This window comes from Cariama cristata, unplaced genomic scaffold (genome assembly GCF_000690535.1).
Source record: "Cariama cristata isolate BGI_N322 unplaced genomic scaffold, ASM69053v1 scaffold37126, whole genome shotgun sequence".
NCBI classification, from domain to species: Eukaryota; Metazoa; Chordata; class Aves; order Cariamiformes; family Cariamidae; genus Cariama; species Cariama cristata.
Genome location: NW_009624554.1, coordinates 77,430 through 89,063, shown reverse-complemented (window position 1 = coordinate 89,063; position 11,634 = coordinate 77,430). Strand labels below are relative to the sequence as shown.

The 11,634-nt window shown below is 47.1% G+C and overlaps 1 protein-coding gene across 1 annotated transcript in view; it reads right to left on the bottom strand.

The window, feature by feature from the left end:
- The window catches only part of LOC104164017 (ATP-binding cassette sub-family A member 1-like), a 77,706-nt gene that overhangs the window by 3,213 nt on the left and 62,859 nt on the right, over positions 1-11,634 (bottom strand). Inside the window, 18 exon segments of the mRNA XM_009703211.1 lie at positions 532-673; positions 1,105-1,211; positions 1,686-1,748; positions 1,927-2,047; positions 2,178-2,307; positions 2,938-3,061; positions 4,299-4,443; positions 4,524-4,639; positions 5,179-5,356; positions 6,281-6,450; positions 6,873-6,947; positions 7,653-7,758; positions 8,308-8,340; positions 8,749-8,843; positions 8,997-9,186; positions 10,314-10,412; positions 10,816-10,940; positions 11,404-11,552. Of these exon segments, the coding sequence (XP_009701513.1) occupies positions 532-673; positions 1,105-1,211; positions 1,686-1,748; positions 1,927-2,047; positions 2,178-2,307; positions 2,938-3,061; positions 4,299-4,443; positions 4,524-4,639; positions 5,179-5,356; positions 6,281-6,450; positions 6,873-6,947; positions 7,653-7,758; positions 8,308-8,340; positions 8,749-8,843; positions 8,997-9,186; positions 10,314-10,412; positions 10,816-10,940; positions 11,404-11,552 (2,168 nt within the window).

Below are 11,634 nucleotides of genomic sequence, written 5' to 3'. Positions count from 1 at the left end.
AAGCAGCACTGAGAAGGATCCTTTAGGGTCCTGGCAGCTGCCATTAATTTCCTAAAGTCTGTTAGTGTAACCCCATGTCTGAATGCTGAAATAGCAGCATTTTAATGATGGAAGGTGAACAACTGGAAAGATGTAACAGCCAGCGTAAGGCTTCTGCTAAGCTGTAGGGTGCTTGCTCCCTGAGACTTTTAAGAATTAACTCTTGACAGCAGGTGAGGTTCTGCATGATCTGCAGCTCCACAGCCCTTAAACTCTTAAAGGAAAGAAGTCATTCAGTGGAGAATAGCATCCACTATGAGAATGCAGGACCCAACATACCTGCCCTTCCATTTCCACACTTTTTTAGGCAGCACTGAAAAACCACAGCAATTGGTTTGCCCTGGAAGGGGCAGATTTCACCAGATCGGGGGTAGATTTCACCATACAGTATCTTCAGCAGCTTCACATCATGGCATTGAATGTGTTGCAGGGAGGGTACATGCAAGCAGCAACAGTTGGTCACTGGGGTGGGTCCTATGGTGTTTTGTTTACCTTGCAGACTTCTTTCTCTGGAACACCTCTCAGGAGTGCAAAGAACTCCAAGTGCTCTCGCCCTGTCAGCAGTTCATTAACAGCATCGAACTGTGGGCAGTAGCCCATGTTCTGATGGACTTCTTGGATGTTGGACAAGATACTGTAAAAGCAAAAAACCTTTGTTAGAATTTCACAAGTACACGCTGCTATTTTAGGTAATAAAAGGAGGAAAGTGAAACAGTGGTTTTGAATCACTGAACTAACAAAAATATAGGATCCTAGAAATCCATCTTGGCCAAATTCTTTTTTTTCTCTCCCTATTCCCCCAGCTTCTTTTTTCAAATATGACATTTAAACATGAGACAGCAAATATTCAGAAGTGACTACCAGACTAAATCAATTTTTTCTAAGCCACTGAAGTATTTTACCAGACTTGGCGAAGGGCTGAAACAGATGCCAGGAGTTGAAAGAGGTAGAAGTGGGGCAGAGTTTAGACTTGCTGAAGTGGAACAAAGGCTGTGAAAGCTGGAGGAGAAAGCAGGAAAGGCTCTGCTTTGACAAAAAGCAGAGGAAAGATGCATGGTCTTTCACCTGTTTCCTTTGAGGAAAGCTTCTCCTCCTGTCACATCTGTATCACCAGTTAGCATCTTAAAAGTGGATGACTTGCCAGCACCATTTACTCCCAGGAGTCCAAAGCACTGGGGATACAAAAGAGCAGATGAGGACCGTGTGTTTGAGAACAGGATTCAGCTGCATCATTTTCAGCACTGACAAGATGGGAAGGAGCAAACTTGACCCTCAGGACAGCTGGTGGAAGTCTTCAGTGCATTTTCAGAAAAAAACCAAACTTCTAGACTTCCATTTTAAGTATAAATCTTTAGGTTGGGAAAACGAACAAGCTGTGGCGTCACCATGGTGCAGTGTCACCACAGCACATCTGTGCCAAACCTTGGAGGGTACCAGAGTTTAGCCTCTGGTCCCAGACACTGAGACTTCAGTATCTTCTTCAAAGGCAAAGAGACACACAATCAGAAACTGCTTCAACTTCCAAGCCATTTCCTTTTAATGTAATCTGAACATCATCTGTTTCTGATGTTACCCTACTCTTTGCTGTCTGTTGCTCTTAAATACTGCAGTAATAGCAAAGCAATGAATTTGACAGATAAGCTTACCTCTCCAGGGGGAATTCCAACACAGATCCTATCAACTGCTGGCTTTCGCTTCATTCGGTAAATCTGAAACCAGAAGAAAAAGAACGAGGACAATGTCAAAGGAACTATGATTAGAGCCATACATATTCAACACTCCAAACACACTCAGTTTTGATCCCGCCAATTTCCTCTGTATGAGGCTTCCAATGAACTGCCTAGTTTTGTGCCAACAAGTCTGAGGAATGCAGAACTTTTCTGTCACCTTGGTTAGCTCCTTGATTTCCAAGATGTCACTCTGTCCTCCTCCACTAATTATCCTCTGTCTCTCCCTGGTTACATCCTCATCTTCATCATTCACAGGAGGCAGCTTGGCATAGACCGGCCTGGAGAAAGCAACATGATAAAGCCTTAGCAGATGACAGGGCCTCCATAGTTAATATTCTCCCCACTTCATGGGGGACACCAGTGAAAACTTCACCTGCCTGAAGTGGTGAAGTGGAGCAGACAGCCTACCTGGGTTTGATGAAGAACCTGTACTGGATGAGCACTGTGATGAGGAAGAAGACAACGCCCTCTACTGCCATGGCAAAGAGGTTCCTTCCCACCAGGTCCCATGACAGAGGAGACACAAAACGATTTTCTCCTGCCAAAATGAGATGAAGAGCACAGTCACCTTTCCATAGCCAGGGGAGTGGCCTAGCATTTCTTCCTGCAGAGCTCACCAAGCTGGGCACTGGGGTAACCAGAGAGCAGCCAGTGGAAGAAGGAAAGGGATAAACCACACCAGGGGCCAACTGTGCTACAGTAAGAAATGAGCACGCAGTCAAAGTTGGGACTCAGGCCTAGAAAATTTAGTCTGCCAAAGAAGAGCTGGCTCACCTTACCAAAAGGGCAGTGAAACACAGAAAGACTGTGAACTCAGGCCTGGCATCTGCATCCCAGAAAAAAAAATAATCCAGCTTTCCAGAATCTCAGCCACTCCTTACACTTGGCCTAATGATCCTCTCCATACAGTTGACTTTATGCATTTTTATTTAATGCCCCTAATAACTCAAAACTCTGGGGATCTATCTGCCAGGCCCTCTTCAGTCCCGGTAACAACCTAAAGAGGACAGCTGTGGAGACATGCCAACTTTGATCAGATCTATGCTGCAAATTGTGCGTTTTCAGTTCCTGAAAAGTCAAGAGGAGCAAAGGGTGCTCATCTGAGGCAGACCCGAGCTTTCCCTGTTCGGTTCAGGCCACTGTCCCTGTGATACAAACTTTCACTTACCAAACCTCTCCAGAGCATCAGCCATGGCCTGGTTTTTCACCATGTCAATGAGTCCTCGCCCCAGGCAGAAGTGCGGAAAGATGAGGAAGACAGACTTCAGGATGTCGTTGATGTTGTTCAGCTTCTGTTAAGACAAAATCAAGTGCCAGTAAGCCATCTGAGCAGAAAGCAGCCACCACCTGCAAGTGTGGCCATGTTGTGATTGACTTCTCCCTCCTCCAACAGTGCAACTCCACAAAAGTCAAGGATTAGAAATGCTGTCCCAAGAGCTGGTGCCATGGCTCCTCTGGACAGTTAATGTTGTTGTGTTGCTCAAGACACTATTAATACAAGCAAACTGCACCAAAGCAGAGATTCCTCCAAACACTCACAGCTTGAAGGGCAGTATCTGCAAACAATAACGTGCTGAAATGGTACGGGTTGATGACACAGGTGTCCTTGCACAGACTGGTTATCTCAGTGGCTGTGGCTAACTAATCCCTATCCCATACTGGAGGCTCTAATCCTTTTCCTTTGTTGTCTTCCAGTTAGTTTAGCCCATGGGTTGGACTGACAGCAGCCTGAGGAAAGGTTCCTGTTCTGCCAGGCACTTATCTTCAAGCACATACATGTTTTTACTGAGCTAAAACAGGCCTTGTAGCAAAAGGGACCGTGATCAAGGACTGCCTCCTTGTGCCCACAGGCAGTGGTACAATCAACAGGTAACTCCCACTGGGTCTCCTCAACCTCATCCTGCAAGGAACACTTCACATCACTGTTGGTCAAACGGGGCCTAAGACACCTTGTGTTGCATAGAGGCATGAGAGAAACTTGCACCTTCCTCAGTAGGCATCTGGCTTTGGAAAAACTGAAGTGAGGTGCATAAGTTCCCAATACAGTTAGAGAAGTATCTACCACAGGATGCAAAACTGAGGGCAACTAAATTCTTGAGTGCTTAAAATCGTCTGCAGTAGACAGAAACTGCCCCTCATGAAGAACATACAAGAAATTTCATTTGAACATAAGAAAATAATGGGTTTCACCCTAAGGGTGATTGAAAAGCGCAAGAAGTTGCCCAGAGAGACTCTAGAATCTCCATCCCTGGAAGTGTTCAAAACCTGATGGCCCTGAACAACCCGTTCTAGCTGACCTTGCTCAGAGGTCAGACTAGACAATCTCAGGAGGTCCCTTCCCACCTTAACAATTCTGTGAACATTGCTGAAGTGGGCTTTAACCCATTTCCATCAGAACCTGTGTTTAAACCTTGACTACAGGTCAAGGGCTAGCCTTTTTGGAGAACTGGCTGCTAAAGGCAACGTGGCACCAACATGGAACTAGATTGTCGCAGCACAAGATAGCAAGGAGCTTCTGGGGAAACTTACGTTGTTGGTGAAGAGCTCCAGGACAAAGGTGGCCACGCTACCATTAATGCCAATGAAGAGGTTCACGCTGGTCAGCACAACATATGCTGTGCTGGGGATTTTGAACACAAAGGAGGCTGGATACATGAGAGGGGTGATGGACCACCTGGCAAGAGGAAAGACATCATCAGGTAAGAAGCTTCCAAGTCTACAAGTCTTCCCAGTCATCCAGGAGAAATCCCTTACCCGTAGAGGAACAGAAGGAGAGCCAGCACAGGCAAGTTGGAGGAGGATACATAGGACTTCTGCTGGAAGCAGATGAAGATGATGATGACTAGTGTGGCTGGAACAATGTAGTTGCACTGGAAGGTGAAAAGTATGGCTTTAGATTTATTTCCAGATCACAAAAAACCTGAAAGGTGTCTTTCTGCTCTGAACTAATGGTTTTCAATGTTCTTCAGTGTTCCTAGAGCTGTTTCCAATGGGAGACTCTTGGGAGTGTCACATGCATGAACTACAGTGTAGTACACATGAATTTACATTTCTTGGTCCCTCTAGAAGTAGTCAATGGACTCTCAGAGGTTCTGGACATCATAGGTTGATAAAACCTGCTCTGAACAGAGCAGAACAAGGGGCTATACAAGCATTCTGGGGCAGGTATTTTAAAGTGACAGAAGTGCTGATGATGGAGCTTATGGTTGCCCTCCCATCCTCTGTTCAGTGTTTTGTCCCACTGAGGTGAACTACTGCCTCAAGAGAGTAAACAAAAGTCACAGGCACAGCTGTTATTCACTGAATTAATGTGGTGCCTACTGCCCCAAATGCACTTTGCACTTCAGTACAACTGACACCCTGCAAACACAGCATGGAAGACAGTTTAGCACAGTCACCAAGCCCTTACCATATCCCAGACAAAGTTGGCCAGCCAGTAGATTACAGGCTTCACACCACTGATGAACTGCAAGTGTTTAGCCTTGCTAACACGTTCCTGGATAAGGAAGACCACAAAGCTGGCAGGAACAAAGGACATGGCAAAGATCACACAGATGGAGACTAGGACATCCACAGAGGTGGTCATCCTGGACAAAAAAAGAAGAAAGCAAAGTGTTTGTACTGGTGCCAGCTGGTGCTGACTCCTTTGAGATGAAATGAGGCAGCTCATGCAGGGCAGCGCAGAAACTGTTTCTTCTGCTGTCCTTGTTGTGCAGGGTAAAGGATGACCACATCAGGCTGTCTTAACTGCACAGTTTTTCTCCAGCCATATAACAAAGGGAACATATACAGCCTGTTGGCATCTCAAGGACAGCACCACAACCTGGGGATTGGTTGGTAACTTCAGCATAACAGACTGCTTTCTGCCTTCCTTTTCATCACCACTTTGTTTCCCACTTAATGCATTTCTTGGGGTTGTTGGAGGTTTCTCTGGGTTTTTTTTAGTGGTGTTTTAAAGTTCAGAGGTATCTGACTCATCTGCCACTGCTCTAAGATTTGAAGGATGTATCTGCAGACAGCTTATGAGTCCTGACTCTAGTTGTGATAGTAGTGGACTAGTCAATACCTCAGTGCAGTAAGCCCTGTGTATTACTGTGTGCCCCCCCGGGTGAGACAGTGGGCCAAACTGAACAGGAACTATCAATGGTTCCTAGTCAAACAGTGGCACCTTGGGACAAAAGAATGACCGTATTTCGTGGCAAGCTGCCTTTCTGCATATGGCTGAGAGGAATTTCCCAAGCGGCAGAAGGTCTGAAGATTACACTGGTTCTCAGAAACTGCAGCTTCCAGGGACGACATAGAAAGCTTGCACAGTAGTGCTGTTCATCAGCAAGTGCTCAACAACACGTTGCCATCTGCCCAGATCACAGAAAATAAGGCCAGCACGTTAGAGCCTAAATGCCACAGGCCACTGAGTGTCCACCAGTGAGGCTAAAGCCTCCCATGTTGCCTGCTTCCAGTAACCAGCAGCTGATGAGCTGAAACCCATCTGCGTTCACATCAGGACTTACAGGGCCACTTCAGAGAGCTGTTGCTTGGTGAGGTTGAGTGGGTGATTGAAAGCAGTGATCCCGTAAGCACTAGGGTTTTTGCCCTGCTGCAGGTTGGCCCGAAGGATGGCATTGTTGATCACATTCAGGAAGGAGGCGATGGCATGCCAGCCCTTGTTGTTGAACCACACCTGCAAGAGACCACATCAGCATCAGAAAGGCACCAGGTACATCAGCGACCTAACAGGCTCCTGAGCCCTGCAGAACATCCATTCCTCTACTTAGGGTGTATAATTTCCTTCCATATCCTTCCAGCTAGTTTGCTCAGAGACAGAACATACAGTTTGATCAATAACCACAAGAGGCTGCTGGAAGCTAGCACTGATCCAGCATTGAACTCCTCCTGAGTCTTAGGCCTAGACTCCAAGGGAGAAACAGATTTTGAGGAAATCCACGCAAAAATACAAGCTTCATTTGCTCCTCTAGCAACTACAGAGAGCTCTGGTCTGCACAGTTGTCCAAGGCAAACTGTTGGAACTTTGTTAATTAAAAATAACTCCAGGTTACCAGAGCTTCAATTAGCAGGCACAACAGTGAGGATTGGTTCATTTACCTTCACATTGTTCTTTGTATCCAGGCCTTTCATAAAGCTTGACAAACTGTTGAGAAACCGATCTCCAGAACTCCCCTGCAAACACCAAAGAGACAGTTACTTCCCCTCTGAGAGTACCTTTATTTATGTCCTGGAGTCTAGCAGGGGTCACACTGTATTTTTTCATAGCTGTGACAGTTGTCTTTCCATTCTGCAGCCTGTATCCACCAAGCCAGGGGTAGTAAGAAAGCCAAGAAACCGCAGCTTTCCTCCCTGCTTTCCTTTCTGCAGCCCCACTGGTAAGAGAGGTCATCCTTAAGCTTGCTTTTTCCCAGCAATGAGTATTAACCAGGGTTGCAAGCAACCTTCAGAGACATCGCAGCCCACAGGCAGTCTCAAAAGAAAGCAGTGTCCCAAATTCTCTTGAGCCAAGGCAGACTCAGCACAGGAGAGCTCAACTGAGGTTTTAAAGGAGACGGCAACCACTTGTTAACTCCCTGAGACTGCCTGCCCTGTCTTGCTACAAAACACTCAGAGGTGCTGTAACCCTCACTAGCTTGCAACTGGTGTTGGGCAGAACCCACATCAGTGATGTAGGTTGTGTAAGCAAGCCTCAGCTGAGCGTGTCCCCAAGCCTTCTGCTGCTCCCAGACACTAGCCTGCAAGACCCCAGCTCAGAGGCAATGGGGAGATGCCACCAGACACAGCTAACATACACGTGCTCCTCATTTTATGGCTTCCAAGTCATCTCCCAAGAAACAGGACTCTGACATCCCAGGTTTATGGGTGACAGCTGCTCACCTGTGCTAGCTCCAAGATTTTCTTCACCTGTTTAATGGCATCAGTGACTTCATGGCTTGGAGGAAGCATGAGGGAACTGCTGGCACCCAAGGAAAAGCCACCATACCTGAAAATTCAGATAGAAAGAGATGCTAAGATCTGACTACTCACCGACCTTGAAAAAATGCCACTCCTCCCTCCCCAGATGTCTCCTCTTCCTGCACTGTATCCATGGCAAGTGTCTCCACTCTCACATGAAGGAATGACTTTGCCATGATGTCTCCTGCTCCCTGTTTCTGGGGTTAAATAACCATCTTACGAATCCTCAGTGTGCTGTTCCATTTAATGAATATAGCTACCCTCTGCTGCCAGTGCAGGCAAAGCAGGACATCTCCCTGCTTCGCTTGCTTGGAAGAACAGGGCCTCCCAGGATGGAGTATCAGTAGGCTGGTCCTGCAAACCTTTTCAAGGCAATACTGCTCTCCACACAAGGCAGGCATGCTTCCCAGTGATGCATTCTGGGACTGTCCCAGTTTATCCTTAAACATACTCCCTCCACATTTGGCAGTTAGGCATTATCTAAAACAAACTGCAAAGTGGGGTGGGTCTGTCCTGCTTAATACAGTGCTCAAGGGTTAGTAGACACACACAAGCTAGAGAAAGGGCAGTAACTCACCTGAATTCATTCACCCAGATCTTATTCTTTAAGCTGTAGAGACAGAAAAGAAAGCTGATGTATAACATGTGGAAAAAGAGGAGAGACCAACCTACCAGTGCTGCAGGCACACAGCCAAGGAAAAGACTGCAACAGCCTCTCACATCTGGCATATGTCCCACCACTCCTCTCACATGTAATCCCTAGGGCTGGTGCCCAAACTTTCCCTGTACTCGGCCTACAAGGCTCAGGACTCCCTCCTCAGAGCTGCCACAGCATCACTAAAAAAGCAGAAACACCATGAGCTGTGGATCAGGACAGTCTGAGGAGCTGAATGGGTCTGGCCCACTGCTGAAGAGTTTGCGTTGCCCAGGCTTACTCGCCTGATCTGTGCGGCATTCCCCACACAGCAAGTAGCATTTGGTGGGGTGGGAAGGGAGAGGGGGTGTGTGCAACCGCTACCTTTTCCCAATGATCTGCACATAGGTCTTCACTAGGTAGTCTGATATATTGCGGCCTGTCAGATTCTGGAGGATGTCAGCAGTGTCTTGCTCGAGCTGGAGTCATCACGGAAAACATAGATAAATGCCCATCAGAAAACACAGATGCTGAGTCAAATAAACTGTGCAGTGCTGCACATAAGAATCACACCCAGCCACTCTGCTCTCCAGGAGTATCCCTCATCGCAGTACCACTGAGCTCCCTCCTACCTGTGGGGGTGGCAGCCCACCTGCACCAGGGGGGCACACAGGCAGCATCTTCTTGATCTTCTCATTGCTGCACTCACAAGATGGGGAAGGGTTTTCCATGCTCCAGTTGCCTTTCGAGAAGATGTCCAAGACTGAGTCTGGGACTGAAGCAGTAGTCCATTCCCTCTGTCCCACAGTGCAAGGAGTGTCTCTGTGTCAGGAAACAGGCAAGGCAAATGCAGTTTTTAAAACAACTATGATGGCCTTTGCTTACAAGCCATTTAAATAACAGACACCACATTCCCCAGAAGAAGCAGGCTGTTTTTCAAAGGAGCCTCACCCCACTAAGACAAACAGCTCAGATCAACAGACCAGGCTCTGCAGATGCTAGTGCCAAAGCATCTAACAGATGCTAGTGCCAAAGTTCCAGCATGCACAGTGTCCAGAGTTCAAGAAGCATCTGCATGATGCTCTGAGTCAAACAGTTTAGTTTGAAGTAGTCCTGCGAGGAGCAGGGAGTTAGACTCAATGATCCTTATGGGTCTCTTCCAAATCAAGATACTCTGTGATTCTAAGATCATGCAGACAGTCATTTCTTAGACAACATTTCTGCCTTTGGGGCATCAAAATACTGCTCTTCTCCAAGACAGCATCAGTGGGCAGCCTCCTCCCTGTGTCCCATGGGTGGAGTAACCCAGCTCCTGTGTCTGTTTTGCAGGATACAGCTTTAGTTTCCACCACGGGCCAGCAGACAGGGTCCCTTGCTCCCCTACCCATCATCCTATGAACATGAGCTACAGTTCTTCCAGGCTAGAGACACCATCCCTGACTCTGCATCCAGGCACTCACAGCCTGGATCTTCAGTCATTTGCCCAAGGCCATGCAGCAAGTCAGTGGCAGAGCAAAGAAACAACCATCAATGCAGTCTGGCTCTCCACTCTTTCTGCTGGTGTTTGTGGGGTGCTAACCTAGGTTTCAACTGCAGCTAGAAACAGAGGACTGGGATGGGAATGGCAATAGCTACAGTCAACAACATACAGCAACATGACTAGGTCCTCTTCCATGTTCAGGAGCAAACAGTAATTTGAGGAAGAGACTACGGTCTCCTTTCCATCTCTGTCAGTAAGGACTTGCACTCAAATCTCACTCCCTCACCACACTGAGGGCTGGTAACTTTCTAAAAGGTCCTGGGCAGAAAAACTGAATGTAAGTGCAACTCTCTTGGCTTAAATCCTGCTCTGGCCGTGCATGACTATCATTCCTTAAAGCCAGCTAAATCTACTGGGTGACCAGAAGCCGGGGCTGGGCTTCCCCCTCCCAGTCCGAAGTTGTACTTACGGGATGGAGTGTCCCTGCATACAGCGTGTCCCAAAACCAGGCTTATTGAGAAGGGCATCCAAAAGTCTCTGAGTGCCTGCATCTTCTGGAGCATCATTGCTGTGGGTACAGCAGAGAAACACTATCAGGTCAGTGAGGTAATAGGCACACAGCAAAAGTAGCAGCAGAACAAGGCTGAGAGCACAGTGAAAGAGCTCAGGAAAAGGATATGGGTGGATATTTCCCTTTGAAGAATGCCTGGCCTAGGAGCACACACACTCCCGGTCTTTGTGCATATCATTACTAGAGTCATAGCACCATTCACAAACGGAGATGGCCTTGCCAGTAGTTAGAGTTGGCATTTAAAGGTCCAGAAAGAAAATACCAGGACTCTATTAAAATATACTTCTGAACTAAGCACAGAAAACAAATTTAAGCAACCTGGTAAGGAACTCAGTAACTCATGTTTGCAGAGAATAGAATTGTAGGATTCAGCACCATTTCTAGGCCACAAAAAACGTACCTAATAAAAGTGTACTGCTCATCATACATCCAGGGCTGTAATTCCAGGCTGGGATACTTCCCAAAGGGAGGAACAATCAGGCTGAACATGAGAGCAATACACACAAAGACAGCTGGCAGCACAATCTGAAATTGCAAAGAAAGAGCAAGCCCTTTTTAAAGTGAATGTTCCCCAAGGCACCAGGAGGTACATGTGAGTCACTTAATGGATCCAAACTTTTTCAAAGTTTTCCAGGAAGGCCTTTGCTATTTACACCAAGGCATTGCTAGACACCAATGCAAGATCCATTCTGGTATTCAATCACAGCGCTCACTTAGGATGCAGAAGATTCAGGCTGCAAATGCTGCTCTTAAGGCCAGATTTGGATTTGAACCTCAGTTGCATCCTTGCCATACAACACTGTAACCACTTGATTTTCACACAACTCCTTTCACTTGCACAGGCACCCTTTTGCTCAGATGTGCAGTGAAGACCAGTTTTGGTTATCTGTATTCCCATGAGGTTTTCTGTCCACTTTCAACTCCAAATACAATGCAAGGTCCAGAGCTGTCCCTGCTGACAGACCCTACAGATGTTGGGTGCTCTCACCTGAGCAAAGAAGCCCTTCCGGCTTCTCTTGGCAATAAGCAGCCTCTTCCATAACAGAGCCATGAACTGCTGCTGGGTGAGCTTCCAGCCCTTCATCTGGTAGGAGCCTTTCCCATCCATGCCACTGAGAAGGTCTGTCTCTCTGGATTCTGCTAGCAAGAAGAAATGTCCCTCATTCAAAAGCTCACAGAAATGTCGTCTGGGCAGTTCTGTGCTAGAAACACAGGGCGA